The sequence below is a fragment of the Glycine soja genome, chromosome 2 (genome assembly GCF_004193775.1).
Source record: "Glycine soja cultivar W05 chromosome 2, ASM419377v2, whole genome shotgun sequence".
NCBI classification, from domain to species: Eukaryota; Viridiplantae; Streptophyta; class Magnoliopsida; order Fabales; family Fabaceae; genus Glycine; species Glycine soja.
The window spans coordinates 368,066-390,875 of NC_041003.1; the positions used below are offsets into that span (position 1 = coordinate 368,066).

Here is a 22,810-nt window from a genome sequence, read left to right on the forward strand (position 1 = left end):
ATTTTTTTTAATTATTTTGATACAATATTTTCTTAATATATGAAAATAAAATATTTATCCTAATATAAAACAAGGAAATATAATATATTATTTAAAACTTATTATTAATTACTACAACAAAAATCACATCAGTATGTCACAAGCTTATTATACAAGGAAGTAACATTATAAATCATATACTATCACCATTAATTATTTTTTTTGTGCTACAAGAGGCTAAAAGCCCAAACTAAAAGCCATGAAAAGCTGGTGATGCTATTTGAATGAGGAGAATCAAACACTTGAACACCAAGTTGAAGACTAGCTACATAATGCTAAATATCCATACTAGTTACGTAAGGCTAAATATCCTTCCAATAAAATCAATATAATTATAATATACGGTTTGATTTGATTTTTATAACAAGATCTAAAAAAAAGCTAAATTGGAAAAATATGTGATTTTTTTATATTTTTGGATTTTGCAAATTTTGGTTTAAATGATTTTTTATTTTTTTTTATCAGTTTGATGATTTACAAACAATTTAGTTCAATTTTAAATACCTCTAAAAAAATATGATCCTACAACTATTAAACTCAAGATTTTAAAAGCATGTCCATGCCCAAAATAAATTAACCCTATTAACCATCTCACTCAAAATTCAAAAGATCCCAAGAATTTTGTACTAATAGTTTTAACCTTCATTGCTACTTGGACATGCCCAAAATAAACTAACCCTATTAACCATCTCACTCAAAATTCAAAAGATCCGAAGAATTTTTGTACTAATAGTTTTAACCTTCATTGATACTCTTAACATTTATTAACTTCTTTGCAATTGTGTGTCTTCTTCTCAACTAAGCAAGGTTTACCATTTAGCTTTTGTAAGGTCTTGTTTGGAGTAGTTGTGAGTTATTTATTTTTAATTTTCAAATACAATTTTTAAAATAAAATGTGTTTGACAAAAATGGAGTTAAAATGATTTTTAAATCAATTTGAAATACTTTTACATTTATTTTCAAAACTTTTTTTTTTGAATTTCGTTTTGTTTTAAAAACACTCTCTCACTACTACTACCACCACCACCACCATTCTATCATTGTTGTTGTCACACCATTATTATTGTCATTATTATCACTACCATTATTCTACCATTGTCGTTAGCATCACCACCACTACCACCACTACCACCACCGTCGTTGTCGTCCCTGTTATCATCACTACCATTTTGCAACCGCAATTCCCATTACCATCACCACTGGCACCATCATTATTGTTGTTGTCACGGTTATCATCACCAGTACCACCACCACCACCATTAGTGCTATATATCTTTATTATTTTTGTTGTTATGTTTGTGTTATTTTATTATTTTTTATTCTTAATTATTTTTATGTGTCAATTTTTTTATATTTCATCATTTAATAGTGAAGTGATATAAGATAGGACGATTATTCATTTTATCCATCTTTAATTTGTGACAACTTCTTAAAAATTAAAGTTGAAACTTTTTTTTGGGTGAATAATATCTATTTTTAATCCCTAAATTCGCACATTAATATTTGTGTCACATTAATATTGGTGAATAATATTTGTGTAACCAAACCGTTCCAAAACTTAAAATTCACAAAGGAACAATATCATCACCGGAAGCAATATATATAATAGACAATTTATTAATTTAGAGATTACATCAGTTTAGAAGAATGTTTAAGTGTAATCCAAATATAATATATAGAATATGACTAATTCCTAAATTATTTTTATCATGAACCTTTAACAAATTCTTCAAGAAATGTGTCATGAATGATTTAAAGAGTGTTTTACTCACTTTTTAATTGAAATCTTTTCTAAGTTTTGGGAAATTTCACAACTTATCTTATTATTACAACACATTCCCATGTATACATTCTTTTTCATTATTTTTGTCTCCCTTTTTTTCTTGATTTTTCATCTCTCTTCACCTTCTTCCCCTAATTTTTTTCATTTTATCAACCAAGAATCCATAAAAAATTTTAAATCCAAATTGACCAATTGTTCTCGGGTAGCAACCCCTCCACTTGAAATTTCTCAAATTCAGAATATATCAAAATCTTGGATAGTAAAATACAGTGGTATGGTGTGTTTTCAAGATTGAATTTCATATTCCAATGAACCTTATAATAGTAAGAAAGTGAATTTTTTAACTATGGGTCCATCAAATGAAAAATTGAGATTGGATCCAATTTAGTAAGATCTCATCCCTTGATTCTTTTAATATTTATTTATACTAATTTCTAGCGACTAAATTATCTAATTATTTGGTTGTATTTTATCTTATCTTATAAAAATATATGGTAACCTTATCTTATGTATAAATTTAAGATAAAATTAATATGTTTAAAAATAGAAAATAAAATAAATATCCTATCTAATTTTGTTTTATCTAAATTATATATATGTTTCTATTCTTGTTAGATATTTTTCTAAAATAATTTTTTGTTGGGGATGTAGCATGTCAACAACAGAAATAATAATAGGATCAAGCACAGAAGAATAAATTGACATTTGTTGCGTAGCAAATAATTTATTAGCACAACATACAATAACATGATTCGAAGGAACCAATGCATATCATGTATGACAACCAAAAAGGATATTGACAAGCATTTAACATCAACAACATGAGACTCATCTCAAAACACTACAAGACTATTCAACAATAATAGAAGTAACAAGTTAACAGATCGTTCATACAAAATTCGAATTACCCTTTGAACTAGGGGTTAAGAGTTGTCATTGCTGTGACGGCAACTCCACCTATATGACATATAACATTCGTCTTCTCTTGTATAACTTTGACTATCTGATACAAAGTTGTTGCAAGAGTTTTCCACTCGCTTATTAGTTCTCCTAAATTTGCACACCACCAATAAAATATTAGGTCAATGAAGTTCAATATTTATGAGATTAGTATGTAACACTTATAGTTCTAACAAGTAATCCTATGCATCCATATTTATTTTTTTTTAAACAAATCCACTACCACAATCTGACCAAGGATCAATTTGCTTAATAATAAAGAAAAAAATTCTGAAACTAACAACTCAAAACTAAAACTAGTTTTTTTTTAAATAAAATTTTTAAAACTTAAAACAAAAAATCACCCAAATGAAACCTAAACTATATTTTTTTTAATTTTATTTCAAGCTTAATTTTTATTTAAGTTTCATTGTTCTTGCATTCCAAGATTTTCGAGCTTCTTCTTCTTAATGTTCATCTATCTTCTTATAGCATTTTTGAAATTGACTTTGGAGCAAAGTGATTTATATTTAATATTTTTATTATAAAAGCAAGTTAACAATGAAACTCAATATAAAAGATTTTATCTATTACAAAAAAATTATTCTAAATCAAGATTAATTCTATACTCAAAATCAATTTCCTAATATAGAATCAAATATGTGAATATTTATCTAAAATTATACTAGTAACTAGTTGCTACTTTAATGTGATTTTGTATAACCAAATGTGAATCCAAACATACAATTCGAAGTTCATTTATTTTTACATTTTAGTATCCCTTCTTCTCAGCATTCCTCGTATGATTTGAAGTTGAAGGTATTTCTAGAACCTGTTTTTGGAGTTTTTTTAAAACCGTTGTGTTGATCATTAAAAACTGATCACCGCATAACAATAATCATTAAATAATATCAAGAAAAAAATAATAAATATTAATTATTAAAATATATTCAACTGTAAAAATAAGATAAAATAGAGTTTAATGATTACGGACTAATAATTTAAAATTATTTTATATCATTATTCAATTATAAATTATCATTAATATGATTTTTAAAATGATTATAAACATAAACTATAATTAAATGATAATATAACCTTAGATAGCCTATTTTCTTAAAAAAGAAAAAAATTAGTACGAGAATCCACTTTAAAACATAAAACTCCTTTATAATTGTTTATTAAAATTTAAATAATTTTAGAGTTTATATATATAATAAACTATTATAAATAAAATTCATTTTTAAAATTCACCTCCATAGAAATCATAATTGTATCTTCATAACGAAAAAAATAAAATAAAAGCAAAGAGTTTGGTAGAATTTCGTTTTCGTCATAAAACTCATGCCTCTTTCTAGTTTGTACCATCATCAACCCTCTTTTTCAAAAAATGCAACGTGGCTAAACAAAAGCCCAAAATCTAACCCAACACCAAAAATAAAAATTAAAAACAAAAAACCAGAACAAGAGATAACCGAATAAACCCACAAAACAACACAAAGCAGCACAAGAAGGTGTTCCATTTTCAACACTCATCAGATCCCAGTCATCAATTGCGTTAACAACTCGTACGTTCTCTTACATTTTTTTTTTTCTCTCATTCATTTTCTTCCAAAACCCAACAATATCGTAGCTTTTCAAATCTGTGCCCTAGTTTTGTTTCTATCCGATTTCAGCTCCGAACACACTCGCGGTTTCGATTCGCGTGCAATGCAATCTGATTCTTGTTTCACTCTTCCCAGATTTTACTGATGCATGAGATCCATCTAGTTTATTAGTCTTTCTAGGGTTTCATCAATTTTCCCAAACGCCAATTTTTTTTTTATAATTTTTTTATGAAATTATTGTGCAGATATTATGATGAGCACAAAATTGAATTTTTCTTTGTGGGTTTCTTTTCTGATCAGAATTAGAGTTTTATCTTGACAATTGAGTAATAAAAGTTTGTATTAAAGGTCAACGTAGATTACCGAGGTAAAACTGCAATTCAGATTGGAGAACAACACTAAAAGTACAAAAGTACCTATGAAACTGTATCTAAGTTTTGTCCTTGTTTATATTTGATTTTATTGTGCTGAATAGGGTTTGATTATGACTTATTGTAATTGGTAACTTGAAATCATTCTCTCGAGTTCTGATTCATATGTTTTCATGTTATTGGCTAGCTCCAAAGTTAATAGCCAATTTTATTTGATGATGTATTGTTGTGGACAGTTTTGATTAACCCGAAATCATTTGTTCTAAAACTTGGAATTACTGTCAGGTAAGGCAACCATGAGGGGCATTCTTTCTGTAAGGACAGCCTTGGTTCAACATCGTAGTGAGAAATTGGGCCTTGGTTTCAGGCTATTTAGCACTCAGGGTGCTTCCACTGCTAGTACCCCACAGCCGCCGCCACCACCTCCACCACCAGAGAAAACCCATTTTGGTGGCCTTAAGGATGAGGACAGGATATTTACTAACTTATATGGGCTGCATGATCCTTTTCTCAAAGGTGCCATGAAACGAGGGGATTGGCATCGAACGAAAGATTTGGTACTTAAGGGTACTGATTGGATTGTGAGTGAAATGAAGAAGTCTGGCCTCCGTGGGCGTGGCGGTGCTGGTTTCCCTTCGGGCCTCAAATGGTCATTCATGCCAAAAGTATCCGATGGCCGCCCTTCATATCTTGTTGTTAATGCTGATGAAAGTGAACCTGGAACTTGCAAAGACAGGGAAATTATGCGGCATGACCCACATAAATTGTTAGAAGGTTGCTTGATTGCTGGAGTAGGAATGAGGGCTAGTGCTGCTTACATCTACATCAGGGGTGAATATGTGAACGAACGTAAGAATCTCGAAAAGGCTAGGCAAGAGGCTTATGCAGCTGGTTTGTTGGGTAAGAATGCTTGTGGATCAGGCTATGATTTTGATGTTCATATCCACTACGGTGCTGGAGCTTATATTTGTGGTGAGGAAACAGCCCTCTTGGAGAGTCTTGAAGGGAAACAAGGTAAACCAAGATTGAAGCCGCCCTTCCCAGCCAATGCTGGGTTGTATGGATGTCCTACCACTGTCACAAATGTGGAAACTGTTGCTGTTTCTCCAACCATTCTAAGGCGTGGGCCTGAATGGTTTGCCAGTTTTGGTAGGAAGAACAATGCTGGGACAAAGTTGTTTTGTGTGTCGGGGCATGTGAACAAGCCTTGCACTGTTGAGGAGGAAATGAGTATTCCACTGAAGGAGTTGATAGAGAGGCACTGTGGAGGTATTCGAGGAGGATGGGATAATTTACTTGCAGTGATTCCGGGAGGATCATCTGTTCCTCTGATTCCAAAGCATGTATGTGATGATATCTTTATGGATTATGATGCATTAAAGGCTGTTGGGACAGGGTTGGGGACTGCAGCTGTAATTGTAATGGATAAATCTACGGATGTTGTGGATGCTATTGCAAGGCTTTCCTACTTCTACAAGCACGAAAGTTGTGGGCAGTGCACACCATGCAGGGAGGGAACTGGTTGGCTTTGGACAATCATGGAAAGAATGAAAGTTGGGAATGCCAAGCTAGAAGAAATTGATATGCTTCAGGAGTTGACTAAACAAATTGAAGGGCATACAATTTGTGCCTTGGGTGATGCTGCTGCATGGCCAGTGCAGGGTCTTATCAAGCATTTCAGGCCTGAGCTTGAGAGAAGGATTAGAGAACATGCAGAAAGGGAGCTGCTGCAGGCCACTGGTTAGGCTTTCACTAAGGTTGTTTCTTAACAGAGTTACCCTTATTTTACCATTTCAATCATTTTACAAAAGTTTACATTTAAAAAAAGTTTATTTATTGGACTTTTCCTTATTTTTTGTTTAATCAAGCTTGAAAATGGTAGATAAACATAAGGGTTAGTAGATGAAAAAATATTTTTACTCTCAAATTGATATAGTGGACACCAATGTATTAGATTATTAGAGAGGTATGAGAGAGACATGATTAGACACAAGAGAATTGCGCATGCAAACTAGATTGTTTTGTTTATATGTTTTTATTTTCTGAATTAAACCTGAAAAAAAGGTTAGAACAGAGACCAGACAACAAAGGAAGAACACAGGACAAAGCCCCTCACAGAGAATAACCTCTCTCAATACACAATACACAGGCTTTTTCTGTGTCAAACACACTCCATACCAATTACCTACTGAATACTAAAACTGCCATGCCATGTACATATACTGCCACACAATTGCTAACTGCCTGAAGACACAAATACTATACAAACATAAATAATTCAGATACATAATATCCTAAACAACTGCCTAAAGACGCTTCACATAACTATTCAGAGCTAGTATGAACTAAAATGCATAACCAGGTGTCTGAAAGCTAAACTTTAGTAGTATGTTATTCCAACGAAATGGTGGATGCTGAATATTTAGGTATTGTTGAAACTGCTTTTAAGGATGTAGCTTATTAAATTAACTAGCTTAGAGAATGTTTAAGTGTCTCGCTAATGAATGCAGACTTTTTTGGTTAAAATAATATGATAAAAGCAAAAATTTGTCAAAAGGAGTGGAAAGTTGTGCCTGGAACTTTTTATTCCGAGTAACTTGCACTCCCATCCCTTGAGAGATAAATTTGTGCTATACTTTAGTTCATTTTAATTTAAGCAGGCTTATGGAATTTTTTTCTCTTTCTGTGGATATTGACATTATTGGGACTTTAGAAAATTTTAATGTAAGTAGGCTTATGGAAGATTTTGATGAATCTTTGGGACTTAAGAAGATGAAATGAAAATTCTGGGTAAAGTTTTAAAGCTGATAATGTAGGGATTTTCTAAAATGTCATCTCATTTATAAAGTCCTTAAATCAATAAAAGGATGTTCAACATTAGTTGACGATGACATTGAAAGTTGTAAAGAATGGAGAACTGTTTCTAGGAGGCCCATTTACTGTTGCTTTTCATTAAGTAGCCTGTTTACATTAAAATGGACTTAAATTCATCTCTTAGATTAGGGGAGTGTAATTAACCTTTTAAATTTTTTGCTTTGTTTATGGTTACCGCATATTATAACATGAAATTTCAATGAACCCATTTTTGATTCAGTGACACATTTCCTTTATTTAGAGGCTTGGATTTCTTATGACTTGCATGTGTAATCAAAGTATTTAAAGTAAAAAATATAAGCATTTGTGGATTGAATGCAAAAATTGTTATGGATTAAATTATAAAAAATAAATAAATAAAAAATGAATGTCATTTGAAAATGGGCAGTTCAAATAGAATCGAACTTTCGATTGATTCGGGTACTTGGAATCCTATGGATATGGATGAAGACATGGTTTCTCTGGATCCCATTGGATTTCATTCCGAAGAGGAACCTTATAAAGATCGTATTGATTTTTATCAATGATTTTGTTTTTCTTAGCTTTGATTTGCTAAAAGAATTATGTTAGTGTGGTATGCTTTAGTAGCAATATGAATTCTAATATTCATAGTTATTTGAGGATAGCATGTGTAGTACATTATGATGGATTTGCCTCATAATGTAAGAAAATATATAAAGTGAGAAATTAAAGTTTTATCTACCCTTAATTTGTATCAAAACACTTGTAAACTTAACCCACTTGGTATCAAGAGGGAACACTGAACACATACCTTTACTTTCTCACTTTGCACTTTTTGTCATAGAGACCAGCCTAATTCCATTACGATTTCTATTTTTTTTCTGTGCTAGAGTTCAATATAGGTGCTTTTTTTATGCTACTGTTTAAATTGTATAGTTTTTTACATGTGAGATTGAGCAACTTGTTGATATGCAAGGTTAACCTGAAAATAATGCTAGGTTCATATCTTCAAATGTTGACAAGCATCTTTGCCGTTGACTTTGCTTTAGATTGATTCCATCTAAATATATAAATATGAAAGAAAACTTATACTTATTCATTAACTATGCTGAAAATTTTCATCTTTACATATGAACTGTACTGGTTTTACTAACATGAAAATGTACAAATTTTCATCTACATTTTCATGTCTGATTGTGTAGGGGTGTGATTGTACTGCTGGATAGCAAGAGTGAGAATAAGACAGTGCCAGTCATTTTGGAAAGATAGGTGGCTCAGGTTACTGTAGCTTTATTGCTACTTCTATTTTCTTTTATGCTGTAGCAATTATGGCTGGATCATACCTGGGAAACCATTTGGGCGAGTTTAAACTGTACCTGCTTGTCATTTGGCACATTTTCATGTAATTTGTTAATAATATCTGTATACTGTTATTAGTTTTGAAACACAATTCATGATTATGCATGTTATCAGTGAATATGATGAGGGATGATGTCCACTGGATAACCTAACTTATTTGTGATTGAGTTATTCATTTGGAATAACTTTTTAGAAGAACATGTTATTGTTCAACAACGTCCTCAACTTGCTTGTATGAAGTCTGTTGATCCATGCATGGACTAAAACATGTCCATACATGATTTTCAGCTAGTTATAATCCTGGTACCAAGGTCGTTTGCATATTTCTTTTGCCATGCAAGAGACATATTTGCCTTTCAAGGAATTTTCTTGAGTGTTTCCAATTCCACTAGTATTTTCTCAGCCCTTCTCTGAATACTTAATCCAATTTGCTGTGTTGTGATTTTGCTACACTTTATTCTAATAGCAGTTAAAGTTCTACCTATCTTCAGGTGTTCTTGTTCTCATAGCATACACCTGGGCTAATACATGGTGTTAAACCAAAACAAGCGCAATGTTCACTTTAAACGTTTAGATTTTGTAGCAAACACAACTTTTGGAAAGCTATAATGTGAACTTTGTGTATTGATTTGTTTTAAGATTTGATACCCGAACTTGAAAATTTATCATCGAATTTCACTTACGCCAAACATATTTATAACTGAACTGATGGGCTATATACTAATTCAGAGGTTGATGAGAATGGAAATTTGAGAGAAATATTATGTATTGGTTTAGTTTACATTGAGAATAAATACAAGTTATTTTTACAAGGATACTAAAAATACTTCTATTATAGTATGTTTGTTACAGTTTAATGTCCAAGACGACTTTACAATTTCGTAAGATTACGAGTCAGAATAATTTTTCCATAATTTGCCAGTATAATTATTCCTTGTTATTTTCGAGTTCCAAAAATACTGTTGTTATATTTGTGCCTGAAATTTAAAACTAAAATTAGGTTAAGCTTGAACTTACCGCCATTTACGTAAGAGTTTAGACATAAAAATATGTAGTATTTATGGGTGAAAAGGTTCATAGGCAAAATAATTTTTCTTTCGCTTAATTAAGTTATCAGTCGAGAAAAGTTTTTATATTATAATTTTTAGTCTTTCAAATTTTTTGATAACTTTTAGTCCTTCATTAAATTTTCAGTAGCATTTTTAGTCACTCATTTATTTTTATTATTCAAAATTAGTCTCATAAAATAAATAAGGGACTAAAAATTGGTAAAAAAAGAATTAATTTTGAGCAATAAAAATATAAAAAAATGAAAATTTTTTAAATAGACTAACTGACTGAAAATTAATGGAGAACTAAAAATTGTAAAAAAAAAAATTGAGGAAGTAAAAATTGGAGTCTAGAAAAGTTAGGGACTAAACTTAATTAACTTTTTTTCTTCTGTCACTCTTACCATTCTCGCATTCTATTCATAGTGATAAATTGATTTGAATGATGTTTGACTGAATTCCTTAAGGCGGTGCTTCTTTTCCGGAATCATCTTGCATCCTTAGGAATATAAAGATGAGAATGCTTATTTTCATGTTTATTAACATGTTATCAGAAAATATTTTTGGGTATCTTTTATTCTGAGAAAAAGTTACATTCTCATGTTTATAGAGTTTTTATTCTCATCCTAATGAGGTGAGAAAGTTGCATGTGACAGCAACGTCCATTTTTACTTTTATTTTATATTTCTAGTGATGGTAAAAGTTAACCAAACATATTTTTATATATATGCCAAGAAATAATATTTTTAGCTACAATATTCTAGAGATGTGATTTCTGAGAATGCAAGATGATTTCTTGAAACAAACAGTCCCTTTAGTGATAGGAGATTAGGTATAGACATAGATGGAGCTACGCTGAATGGGTAGCCAATTCCAGTGTTACAGATAAGAGTAGTGAAATGTAGGCTTCTTCAGAAACTCTAGTTATATTGTGCTGCTACGTCCTGTTTACTGAGTAGTGAGTATACTCATACTTTTTAGCTTTTAGTTCTTTTTTTTGTATTTTTTAGCTTTTTATTCTCTAATATACTTTTTTTTATAGCTTTAATGTATGCACAAACAGATAACTTTTTCCATTCTCAGAACCTATAAAAGCCAGATTTGATACCAATTTAGTCCCAAAGCAAGTAGCATAACTGATTTAATTGTTTTTCTTACATGGAGCAGATGGAGAATACTAAACTTCTACACAGTAGTTGAAGATAAAAAGTTTCATGGACATATTCATTAAGCTATATTCCTTTCTCCAATTTTGTTTTTCTGTCAAATGTTCAATGTAGCATCTCTCCAATTGTGAACAATGTAAAGCAAAATGATCACAGTCTAAACAACTTAATGAGCTTAACCAAATCATCCCTGAGTTCTATATCAATTCTGACACTTAGAACAGTTACTATGTCCTCTTCCACATTACAATTTCTAATCAACTAGGGAAATATTTTGTGGACACTCCAAATCTCATCTACATCCAGAGAGAGATAGACATAGAAGAGCGAAAAGCGATAAATGTAATAGCTAGGGCTTTACAATATTAAGATGTCCATATATCAATGTTCAATCAACTAATCTCTTGAAACCGCTTAGTTTGACACATTAGCTGTCTTCTCCTTCAGTTCTTGTGCAAGTACATCAAAATGCGTAGTAGTAGTAGTAATCAAGATGAGAAGCATTCAGGTTGTTCAAAATCCATCCTTTGAGTGATGTGTGAAACTGTGGAGAGGAGAAAAGTGCTAATGAAACTCCCAATGCCACCTGTAGTAATGGAAGGCTATTCATGCTTTCTAGGGCTTGGTCTTAGTAGAACTCAATTATGAAAACCTCTAAGAAGGCTTAACCCAATCTCATAAGTATGAATTGAGTATGCTCAAAGGAATTGAACTTGTCCTCCATTTTCAACTAGCTCATGTTCTTTGGCCACTTTAAGTCTATATCTTTCGGTCAAAGATGCAATTGTCATAGTCATTCCTATGCCCATTCTTTGAAGAAGTGTGATCCCTCGGGGTTCTTAGTCAATCTCTGCATAACACAGACGAGCATGGGTGAAAGATGTAAAAGCAATCAAACTTGCAGGGGGAATGTTTTATTGGCCCAAACGTACTCTACTCTTTCATATTTTATTTTTTGTCTCACAATTGATTAGTAGTATATACTATATATCGTCAAGAGTTACATCATAAAAATGTCATAATTTTTATTAGAATAAATGATCACATTTGTCTAAAAATATAAAGCCATGAAAGTTTAATTCTTAAAAGAATAAAGATTCTAATTTAAATTAAAAATATGATAATTATGTGCTATTGTTAAGTTTTATAAAATCATTTTATCATTAAAGTGTAATGATCAATGACTAAGTTAACATTAAATAATAATTTTTAAAAACTATTTAATTAAGTTATTACATAACATAAATATTATACTTTTTACACAAAGATAAAATTAGAATTTTCTTTTTTTCAAAAAATTAAATTATTAGGACTTTACACCTTCAGAGATGAAAGTGAGTCATTTATCCTTTTGATTATTATAAAAAACAAAAAATATAAAAAATTATATTAAAATATACTAGTTTGTAATAAAATTATTTAATTTACTTTAATTAATTATAATATTTGATATATTTTATTTTTGTGCATAAACTCATTAAAAAAAATTGACAATATTGTTAATCTTTAGAAAAAAAATACACAATTGAAGTTGCAAAGACTTTTTTAAGAAAAAAAACATGAAAAAATCCTTTAAAAAAATTCTGAAACTATATTTTAGGTTTGAGAGTCGATTACATGTAGCAAATATATTGATACTTGTTGACTTTGTTATAAAAATGATTATTGTAATAAATGTTTTTTTTCTATTTTGTGATTAATAAACTATTTAAAAATAATTATGAGAGACAATTAAATTTAATTTCATGAAAAATTAATTAATAAATATGTATGATTTTTTAGTGAAGTTTTAGTACAAAATTTTACTTAAACTATGACTACGTTGTACGTTGACAAGGTATACATCGTAAAAATGAGAAAAAAATTAATTATAATTAGTCTCTACTAATTATATTTAGGTCTCCATTAAAACTTTTATTTTATTTTATTTTGACACTGTTGATTAAAATAATAATATTTTAATATGGTTCAAATGAATGCAAATTTGAGAGCTTTCAATAGTCAAAAAATACAATGTGACCCTCGAAATTATCCTTAGAAGTTTTAAATTAATATTAATGGACAATTGGTCATTAACTTTGATTTTGGTAGATGAAGGGAGAAGGGATCGACGAAAAAGGAATTGTGAGTTTAAATTTCTTTCACTAATAAAAACTAATAAATTAACGATTAATATTTGTTGATAAAAAAAATTTAGAATAACATTCATAATTTTGGCGAGTCAAAGAAAAATAAGATTTATTGTGAGGAGAAAATGTTTGTAATTTATTGAAACTTTTGAGTGTGAGAGTGAGTTCAAAGGGCAATATAATATTTCAGAAGAGTTTATGAAGTTTGTCAAGGAAACTTGTAATCTTACTAAAGAAGATGAGTATTTGTTAAAATGTTTTTGTGCACGTACCAGGTAAAAAATGTCAAACAATGTTAAATTTGCATCCTGTAATTTTTATGAGTAAAATACATTTTTACTCTTTTATGGTCTTAATTATATTCAATTTGATCCTTCAATTTATTCTTTTATGTTTCTATAAATTTGCATCCTGTAATTTTTATGAGTAAAATACATTTTTACTCTTTTATGGTCTTAATTATATTCAATTTGATCCTTCAATTTATTCTTTTATGTTTCTATAGTGAGTCAAAATGATTTTTCGAAATAATGATTAATTGTTTTTTATTTTAGGATACCATTTTGAATCATTTTTTACTAATTTGAAACATGAAACTTGTATCATTAAATTAACTTAGATAAAAACTATGGAATCAAACAAATATTCTGACCAAAAAGTGTCATAAACATAATGAAAATTGAGTAAAAAATAAGTCTCATAAGCAACAATTTGATATTAGAGTTTTCATTTTTTCGATTGGTTGTTAAATTTACTTTTCAAGTGATTTTCCTCATATTATAACGATTTTTATTTAAAAATTTGTATAATTTTCACAATAAAAGGTTTAAAATAAGTCTTTAAAAAATCATTATTTTAAAAGGATGATTTTGATTTACTTTAGAAACATAATAAAGAACTAAATTGACATAGGCTACTCGTGGAGAATGATGCTACTAGCTTTTTATGGAGGATCACAACTTAGGAATTAATTCCATACAATTTTAACGATCAAGGCACCTGGCCTGTTGCTTGCGGAGGGTTTGTGTGTATGATCATAGAGTGAGATGATTGATGATGAGGATGATGAATGAGTTAGAGCGTAGAGATCAGTGAAAAGTGATCTTTGAAGTTCGATATGTGCGTGTGGTGAGAGAAGAAAAATGGGAGTGTGGTGCTCAGGAGGAAGATGAGAGTATTAGTTAAAGGAAGAGAAACTGAGAGATATGATATTATATTTTCTCAAACTTGTTTTTAGTCTTGGACTTTTTTTCAATACAACTAGGTGAGATTATGTTGTACAACTATAGTTTAATATACGTGAGATTATAATAATAGTGTATAAAAAGAATAATAATAATTGTGTACAAAAAATATATAACAAAGAGAAAAAAAATATCTTTCAACAGTTTCCTAATAAAGTTTTCGAAAGAAAAAATTATTCATTTCTTAAAAGACACTAAAACAAATATCCACCAATAGGTATTACATAGGTATTTAAGCCTACAGGTTTACACATTGATTAAAAAATAATCAAATATTCACTTCTACTTTGTTCTTAATTTCCACAATGAACGTAACGTTTCTTGAAGAGTGAAGTCCAAATTATATCAGACATTAAAGACCATATCGCCCATGACATATGCTCCATTTAAATTTCTTCTAAATTGATTTTTTTTTTCGTGAATTCTTCTAAATTGGCTTGCAATTATCTAAACTATCCCAAACATCATGCATGTTCTGAAATTTTGGCTGATATAGATCATCTTCTACTTTCCAATATCCATTCATCTAACTAATCTCTTGGAATCACTTGGTTTGAGGTCTTTTCCTTCAGCTCTTCCTCAAGCACTTTTATGGAATCTGAAATTTCAGCTCTATACACATAGAACTTTGTCACAACCATGAAAAATATGAAGTTCAAAAAGTTTAGTATGGCCAAAAGGGCATAGTAGTAGTCAAGATGAGAAGCATTCAAGTTGTTCAAAACCCATCCTCGGTGGCCATGTTTCTTGGTGACATGTGAAATAGTTGTGAGAAGAAAAGTGCTTAGGAAATTCCCAATGCCTAAGGTTGTCATTGAATAGGAAGTGCCAAGGCTCTTCATGCTTTCTGGGGCTTGGTCATAAAAAAACTCGATTTTGGCAACCTCGACAAATGCATCAGCTGCTCCCATAAGAACATATTGAGGAAGCAAGATGAAAATGCTCAAAGGAACTTGCCCTCCATTTTCTACTAACCCATGTTCTTTGGCCACTCTAAGTCTATACCTTTCAGTAAGAGATGCAACTACCATAATCACTATGTGGATTATGAGGCCAATTCCAATCCTTTGGAGAAGGGTTATCCCTCTAGGGTTCTTGGTAAACCTTTGCATGATCTTGACAAAGAAACGGTCATAGAGCACCACACATACAAGCATGGATAGAGTCACAAATGTGGCTAAACTTGCTGGGGGGATATTGAAGCTGCCAATGCCTCTATCAAGTGTAATCCCTTGCTTCACAAAAAGGGTGCCTATCTGTGCAACCATTGCACTAGGAATCAATGTAGCAGCCAAGATGGGGATCATTCTTAGCATTTGTTTGGTCTCCTCTACATGGGTAACAGGGCTTAGCATCCATCCACTAGTAGTTGAATCGGTGTTGACACATGCCTTGTTGAGGAGCCTACAATATATGGAAGTAGAGCCAGAAAATATATATTAGGATTGCCAAAAATGCAAGTTCAATAAGCATTCAAAAGAATAATCACATAATAATATTAAAAAAATGGTCCTAATCTGTTAGTGTTTCACATTCATAATAATTTTAATGTAGACGGAAATCTTTTCTGAGGTAATCAATCGTATTTATCTTTTTGTCTATACCAAAAGTTTTTTAAAAATCGTAATTTTAGACTGATATTTTGCCTACAATATCATGCAGATATAAATTGAGCATATTGAGTATTTAGGTAAGCATAATATATGTTTAGGGGTAAATAGCGTAATTAAGGACAATTAAGCCATTTACACCTAAACATAAGCTATACTTTCCTAAATATGGGATATATATGGACTGCTTGTATGATTTATGGATATCACAATATCTTTGTAATATTGTAGGCAAGAGATCAGTCTAAAACTTGACTACTCCAGGCTATAATGTATGAATAATATTATTTGTACTATAAATTTTACAATAATGACAGAGAAAGAGATAAAAAAGGGAAAAAAATGAGATGTAATGAGTGATATGATAGAGAGACATAGAGATAAAAAGTTTTGTCGAATAAATTGTTGTGAGAATAATATAATTCACACATCAAGTTGATGATAAATTAAGGTATATAGAATTTAGACCTCAAGGTTGGAGTGGAATCAATTCTGACTCTCCCTTTCTTGGCATACTCTTCCAAATCAAGCTCATAAAGTTCTTTAGTGTCACTAGGAATATGCACTTTCCATTTCCTTATAGCAGCCACTATGACCTTGGCCATCTTAGTAAATGGACTCCCCGTGGGTAATTTGTGTCTATAAAAGGGTGTACCAGCCAAAAATATGATGATTGATATTGCAAGTCCAAGAGTTGGAAGAGCATACCCAAGAGTCCACCCCACATTGTCTTGTATATAGACCAGAACAGAATTTGCAAAGAGGGTCCCAATGAAGATGCTGAACATCCACCAATTGAAGAAGGAGAGCTTGAGCTTCTTCTCCTTGGAGTCAAAGTCATCAAATTGGTCAGCACCAATGGTGGAAATGTTGGGCTTGGTTCCACCGGTTCCTAGTGCTAAAGTGTAGAGTGCACCATAGAACACAGCTAGATGTAGTATGGAGGCTTTTTCACATTTTGTCACATCCAATTCATGGCACTCTGGTGGCTTTAGGCTTGGAAGGGACACTGATAGTGTAAGTAGAGACATACCCTGCCATTCCAAAATGCACATGAATCATTCAACGACACTAATGAAAGTTTAACAAGATAACTCATCCTAAACATTAATTAGCTAATATTATCACTTAAGTCACATGAGATTTTTAAAATTTAGACTAAAATGATCGACAGGTTACAATTTAAAGCACTTTTTTTTTAATTTTTTATCCTTTCAGAGACACTAATGTGATGGTGCTATATACTTTCATGGAACCGAATGGCATTATGCACTAAAGCCCCATTATTGTAGAAAGACTTCATCTAATTATCACCAAGCCAGACAGATACGTGAGCAAGGATACCGGTCAAACACTCAAACCAAAAAAAACTATGAAATATGAAATTTAGTATTGAAGAGTGCTAGTAAAACACTTTCTCTCTAATACTCTAATATATTTTTTCTAATTTTTTTATTGGTTAAAATTTATAAAATTGTGACTTCTAATTAATTTTAGATAATACTAATAGAGAGTACAATATATTTAGAAGAGATGTCTTAAAGTGTGTGTTAGTAATATTTTTCTTTAATAATTTATTAAACTACACTACAATGCACAGATATATTGATGAAATTGTGGAATTTGGGAGTTGTTAGTTGAACAGTGAATGCGTTATGGGCTGGGGAGTCCAGCTTAGATTGTCTGTCTCATTTGGCGGTTGAAGAATACAATGAAAATTTATTAGGGTTTTAATACATTAAAATTGTAAAATAAGAATAACATTCTTATATAACATGCTGATGATCTAGCTGTGTATCACAATATGATTCATATCATATAATTTTTTGTAAAGAATGTGAGAATTCAAAAGTGACAGAAAGTGGTACCATTAAATAGATGACTGAGGCGATGACAAAAGTCCAATAGCGACCAAGATGAGCATCGGCAACGTAGGCTCCTAAGATAGGAGTTATCCAAATGGTGCCAACCCAATTGGTGACGTTGTTGGAAGAGGTCACAGTGCCTTGGTGAAGCTTCCTTGTCAGATATAGTATCAAATTTGATGATATTCCATAATAAGCCATTCTTTCAAATATCTCGTACACTACATTACATATCAAATTAGTTTAATCAACAAAGCCAACACAAGTTAAATGGGTAGTAATATACTGTTTTACATGTTAGAGAAACATTAATAATGTTTTCTTTTTTCACTTTCTTTTTTTATTAAGTAAAATTTACATAAGTCTCATTTAATATGTAGGTCACATTCTCTTATTTAATATGTCTAATTTCCAAAATAATAGAACTCGTAAATTAAATTTTAATTAATAAAAAAATGTGCTAAAAATAAAAGTTTAATATTAATATATTGACAACATAAAATAATTTTATATCATCAACAAATCAAAATTATTATTTATATAAATTTTAAGATAATTATTATAAAAATCATTAAATTTATCATAGAAGATTTTGACATTGTACATAATATTTGTTTTAGGAGTGACAAAACAAGTTGGATTACCTCGTCCAACCTCTTTTGGCCCATTTTTTTGTGTGGACCTATTGAGGTTTTCAACTCACTTTGGCCTATTTCACTTTGACATGCTAAGAAAAGAATTAAAGGCAAGTTGAGGCAAGTCATCATTTTTTCATAAAATAATAATAATTAGTATTTATTTTTATATTTTGTACATATATTATATAATATTTATTTTATTTATTTATTCCTTAGTATATTATTATTCAAAATATAAGGTAATACATTTAATTTTTAATATTATTATTTTTATTTTTGACACGTCAATCTACCAACTTGATGATAAACGAGACAAGGTTAAATTTTCAATCCACTTTTCTTATGCCATACAGGTGAGACAACCTATGTGTTTGGCAGGTCAATAGGAGGTTGGGGTGGGTTGGCTGATTTTGCGACCTCTCCTACTTCTAAAAGAGCTTTAACCAATTATTAGCCAGGATGAAAGGTAAGTCTTTTAAGTTATGGGTTAGGATGATACCCAACGTAAAATGAAGATATCATATTAATTATAGAAATATTTAAATGTGTTTTTATCCTTATAAATTGTTTGGTCTTCTTAGAATGTGAGTTTAGACTTAACTCAATCCCGAAAGCTAACTCATGGGATAAAAGTTGTCCTCCACTTATATATTCATCTTTGCCTTGTCTCTAGCTAATGTAAGACTTTTGTTTTACCCAATACATTCCCTCACACCCAACACTTTCGAGCTTGGTGTATGGATAATATGGTGAGTGACCCGTTAATGGATTTAGGATAGACCCTGCTACCATCTTAAAATGTAGGTTTTGGTCTAACTCAACTCTAAAAGCTAGCTTGTAAGATGAGAGTTGTTACGTGTATAATATAAGGGATGTATTGAGAAAAATTCAAGTTACACATTAGTTAAAGATAATGCCAAGATAAAGTACAAAAGTAGGGGATAATCATCATCCTATGAGCTAGCTTTTAGGGTTAAGTTAGACTCAAACTAACATTCTAAGAGGTTCCTATAAAATTTCTTTTATTAGTTTTGATTTTTGTTATTTTGTTTTAGTCTTTCTAATATACTATTCCTATTTTAGTTACTCTTATTAAGGAAATTAGTTAACTTTATTAAATTATGTCAATTCCAATTTAAAAAAGAATTTTTTTCCTAGACTATTCTTCATTGAAACTTGATTTTTTCAAGTACAATTCTCTATTAAATGAAAGATATTTTAAAAATAGTCTTATTAAATAAGATAAAATTAGTTGAAATTTGCTTATCTTTCAAATCAAAATATACACATTTTTTTTGCATATATTAATTAAGACTAGAGAGTATCTATTTTTTTTTTCATTTTAGTCCCTATAATATGTTGATCATTTACCTTTAGTCTCTATCAAATATTTTTCTAATGAACTAATTCAAAATGAAAAAGAATATTGTGGAGATTAAAACAAAAAAAAAGAATAAAACAAAAAAAATCAAAACCAAAAAAGGGAATTTTGAAACAAAAGTCAAGCAAAAACTTTTAAGAGACCAAAAGCAAAGTAAAACTATATATTAAGGACAGAAACATATATATTTAAGTTTTATAAAACAAATATTAGGTGTAAACTCTTTTAGATAAAAATAAATAAATTATTAGTTAAAATTTATTAAAAATCATGAAATTCTGTGAGTTTTACATTTTATGTAATAAAACTCTCATCATTTTATAGTTATCATCAATAAATTCTACACAATAGTAAAAAAAAATATATATATTAAAAAGTGTGTTGTCCATAGTCGTATCCCTCTTAATTATATTCATACAATATGTATGTTAAAGAACATACCACATCCAAGGACATATATGCATGTCTTTATACGGTAGGCTACCACCTCCAACTACCTCTGCGACAATGAATTCACTCCTACATTTACTAGCTAGCTGGACGGAGGTCGTCATAAAGTAGATTATGAAATGAAACCTACTTCTCAACAACATGTTGAATATGCTCAACGGCTCAAGTAAAAACCTTCCAAAACTAAGAGAAGTATAGTTTTGAAAATATGTGCTATATAAGTTAATTTATTACAAATTGTGTGAGAACCGTAAATCTGGAATATATAAGTATATATAAATTATCTAAGATTTAAAAGATAAAAGATATAATATTTTGAGATATAATATGTTGAATATGATACACATACAATAATTTATACAATATTATTTTAAAATATAATATTTCTATAACAATTCATACTAACAATTTGTAGAACATTAGTTTTTGTGCTTATCTCTTCATTATTATTCCATGTAGTAAATGTTGTTAAGGAGAGAGAGAGAAAAAAAATATTGTTGTGCATATTGCTGCAGTATAAATTATTATTCCATATAAATTATTGTACAAATAACATTTTTTATTTTTTCTGTCTATTTATCTTTCTTTTCTTTTTTTAGGATAGTGCCTATTTTTCTCTTCACCATATTATTTTTACAGATTCAATTTTCTCTCTCTTTCTTTCTCTTGGTTATACACATTATTGTACAAGCATCATTTCTCTAAAAAAAAAAAACAATTAAGTGAGTATCTAACAATTAACTACTAGTAACTTTAAATTTCTAGTGTCCATGAGTATGGTTCATATTTATAGTGTGACGGCTTTATTTTTAAAATTATGTTTAATTCAATTTAGTGATTCAAACATTTTGGATTTGTACAGTCAAGCTTCCATACATATTGGATAAAATTATAAATCTTTTGCATTTTTTATACCAAGTAAAATAAGAGAACCTAATGTGTATAACAAAGCTAACAACACATGTTAAGAGAAAGGACATGTGATCAATTTTTACATAATAAAAAAATGACAAGAAATTCTAAGTGTGACTAAACTCTGAACTTAAAATTAATTATATAGTTTATCTAAAAGATCAAAACTTATAAAAATATCCCTAGATAAGAAACCAAAAATTTTAATTATAATGGTTAAAAATTCATGTAAATTAAAAATCAGTCACCTCATGTATCAAAACCTTGTCAATATTTTTTCTAACAAATGCTCGTGATACCATTAAGTTTTCATATTTTACGAAATATAAAGGACCACTTACTGCTTATTCATGAATACAAGTAAAAATAAAGTAACAAAAAATATTAAAAATACTCATTATAATAAAATGTACAAGTTTACAATATTTGTTACTTTTTAAAAACATTTAGAGTATATTTAACAGTTTCATGATAAAGGAAGCACACACATACTGACATACATATAAACATTACAAGAAGTGTATATAAGCATTACAAGAAGCAAACAAGACCAAGATTGAGGTCTCCCATGTTCTAGGAGACAAATACAACACAAAGAACAATGTCTCTCGGAGGAAAGGTTTTTGTTAGCAAAACATGATGAATTAGCTTCCAATGTTTTGGGAAATTGCTTTTGAAATTAATGTTTAAAACAATATGAAAATGACCATATATATAAAATGGAGAGAGAGATACCAACAACAAAGGAGCAAGCATTCCAACCACCACTTTTGGATTTGAGAATGGGTTTCCCTTTAAGATCCACAGTTCCATCTTGTGTGTACTCATTCACAACCCTGCCCTCTTCCATGGGTAAGTTTACTATTGAAGAGTAGCAACCTCACTCAATTGTTTCCCTTTTATTCTTTTTGAGGAAAAAGAAAAGAGAGGGAGAACCAACCGTGTGTGTTTTTCTCCACTTTGAAGTGACCATTTAGGCCAAACTACGTTGCATTTATTTAGAGTGCCTCACCTTCTCAATGCTCTAGCTGGGCCCATCATTATGACCACATGCTTAGCCGCCATTTTTGGAGAAAATAATTTATTTATGAGCGGAGAAAAGCATAAAAATAGTATAATTTCTAGAATAAATTAACTTGAGGTTTTTTTTTTTAGATTATACTACATAACTTTCTGTTTCTTTTAACGTATATAACAATTTTTCTTATATAAGTATTCGTGGTATTATTTTTTAAACAATTAAAAAAGTTAATATAATGCATAAGGAATGTCACTATAGTATTTTTCAAATACTTAAAGGGAGTTAGTATTATTATTTTACACTATGCATGTATTATATTTTCATAAAAAAGTTTTTTATCTTTAAATATGATTTATTATGAATTATTTATAAAATGATGAAGAGTGTACGGCGTTAAAGTGTTATATCAGAT

General features: G+C 29.9%; 2 protein-coding genes across 2 annotated transcripts; one reads left to right on the top strand and one right to left on the bottom strand.

The window, feature by feature from the left end:
• Positions 1 to 4,174: 4,174 nt before the first annotated feature.
• On the top strand, positions 4,175 to 9,316 carry LOC114377560 (NADH dehydrogenase [ubiquinone] flavoprotein 1, mitochondrial-like). The gene is made up of 3 exons (XM_028336132.1): positions 4,175 to 4,329; positions 5,025 to 6,496; positions 8,777 to 9,316. The coding sequence occupies exon 2, from the start codon at positions 5,036 to 5,038 to the stop codon at positions 6,482 to 6,484; it is 1,449 nt and encodes a 482-aa protein (XP_028191933.1). The 5' UTR covers positions 4,175 to 4,329; positions 5,025 to 5,035; the 3' UTR covers positions 6,485 to 6,496; positions 8,777 to 9,316.
• A 5,385-nt stretch (positions 9,317 to 14,701) lies between these two features.
• On the bottom strand, positions 14,702 to 22,338 carry LOC114377569 (protein NRT1/ PTR FAMILY 5.2-like). The gene is made up of 4 exons (XM_028336144.1): positions 22,113 to 22,338; positions 18,000 to 18,217; positions 16,600 to 17,165; positions 14,702 to 15,925 (listed from the first exon to the last, which is right to left on the bottom strand). Exons 1-4 carry the CDS (start codon positions 22,225 to 22,227, stop codon positions 15,052 to 15,054), a joined length of 1,773 nt encoding a protein of 590 aa, XP_028191945.1. The 5' UTR covers positions 22,228 to 22,338; the 3' UTR covers positions 14,702 to 15,051.
• Between the last annotated feature and the right edge of the window lie 472 nt (positions 22,339 to 22,810).

Bases quoted from the DNA above. Each gene is read 5' to 3' on its own strand.
- LOC114377560 (XM_028336132.1), top strand. From the start codon at position 5,036: ATGAGGGGCATTCTTTCTGTAAGGACAGCCTTGGTTCAACATCGTAGT.
- LOC114377569 (XM_028336144.1), bottom strand. From the start codon at position 22,227: ATGGAAGAGGGCAGGGTTGTGAATGAGTACACACAAGATGGAACTGTG. The intron at 18,218-22,112 runs GTATCTCTCTCT...TATGTAATGTAG, and splicing joins TGCTTGCTCCTTTGTTGTTG to TGTACGAGATATTTGAAAGA. The intron at 17,166-17,999 runs GTACCACTTTCT...TTGGAATGGCAG, and splicing joins CCTCAGTCATCTATTTAATG to GGTATGTCTCTACTTACACT.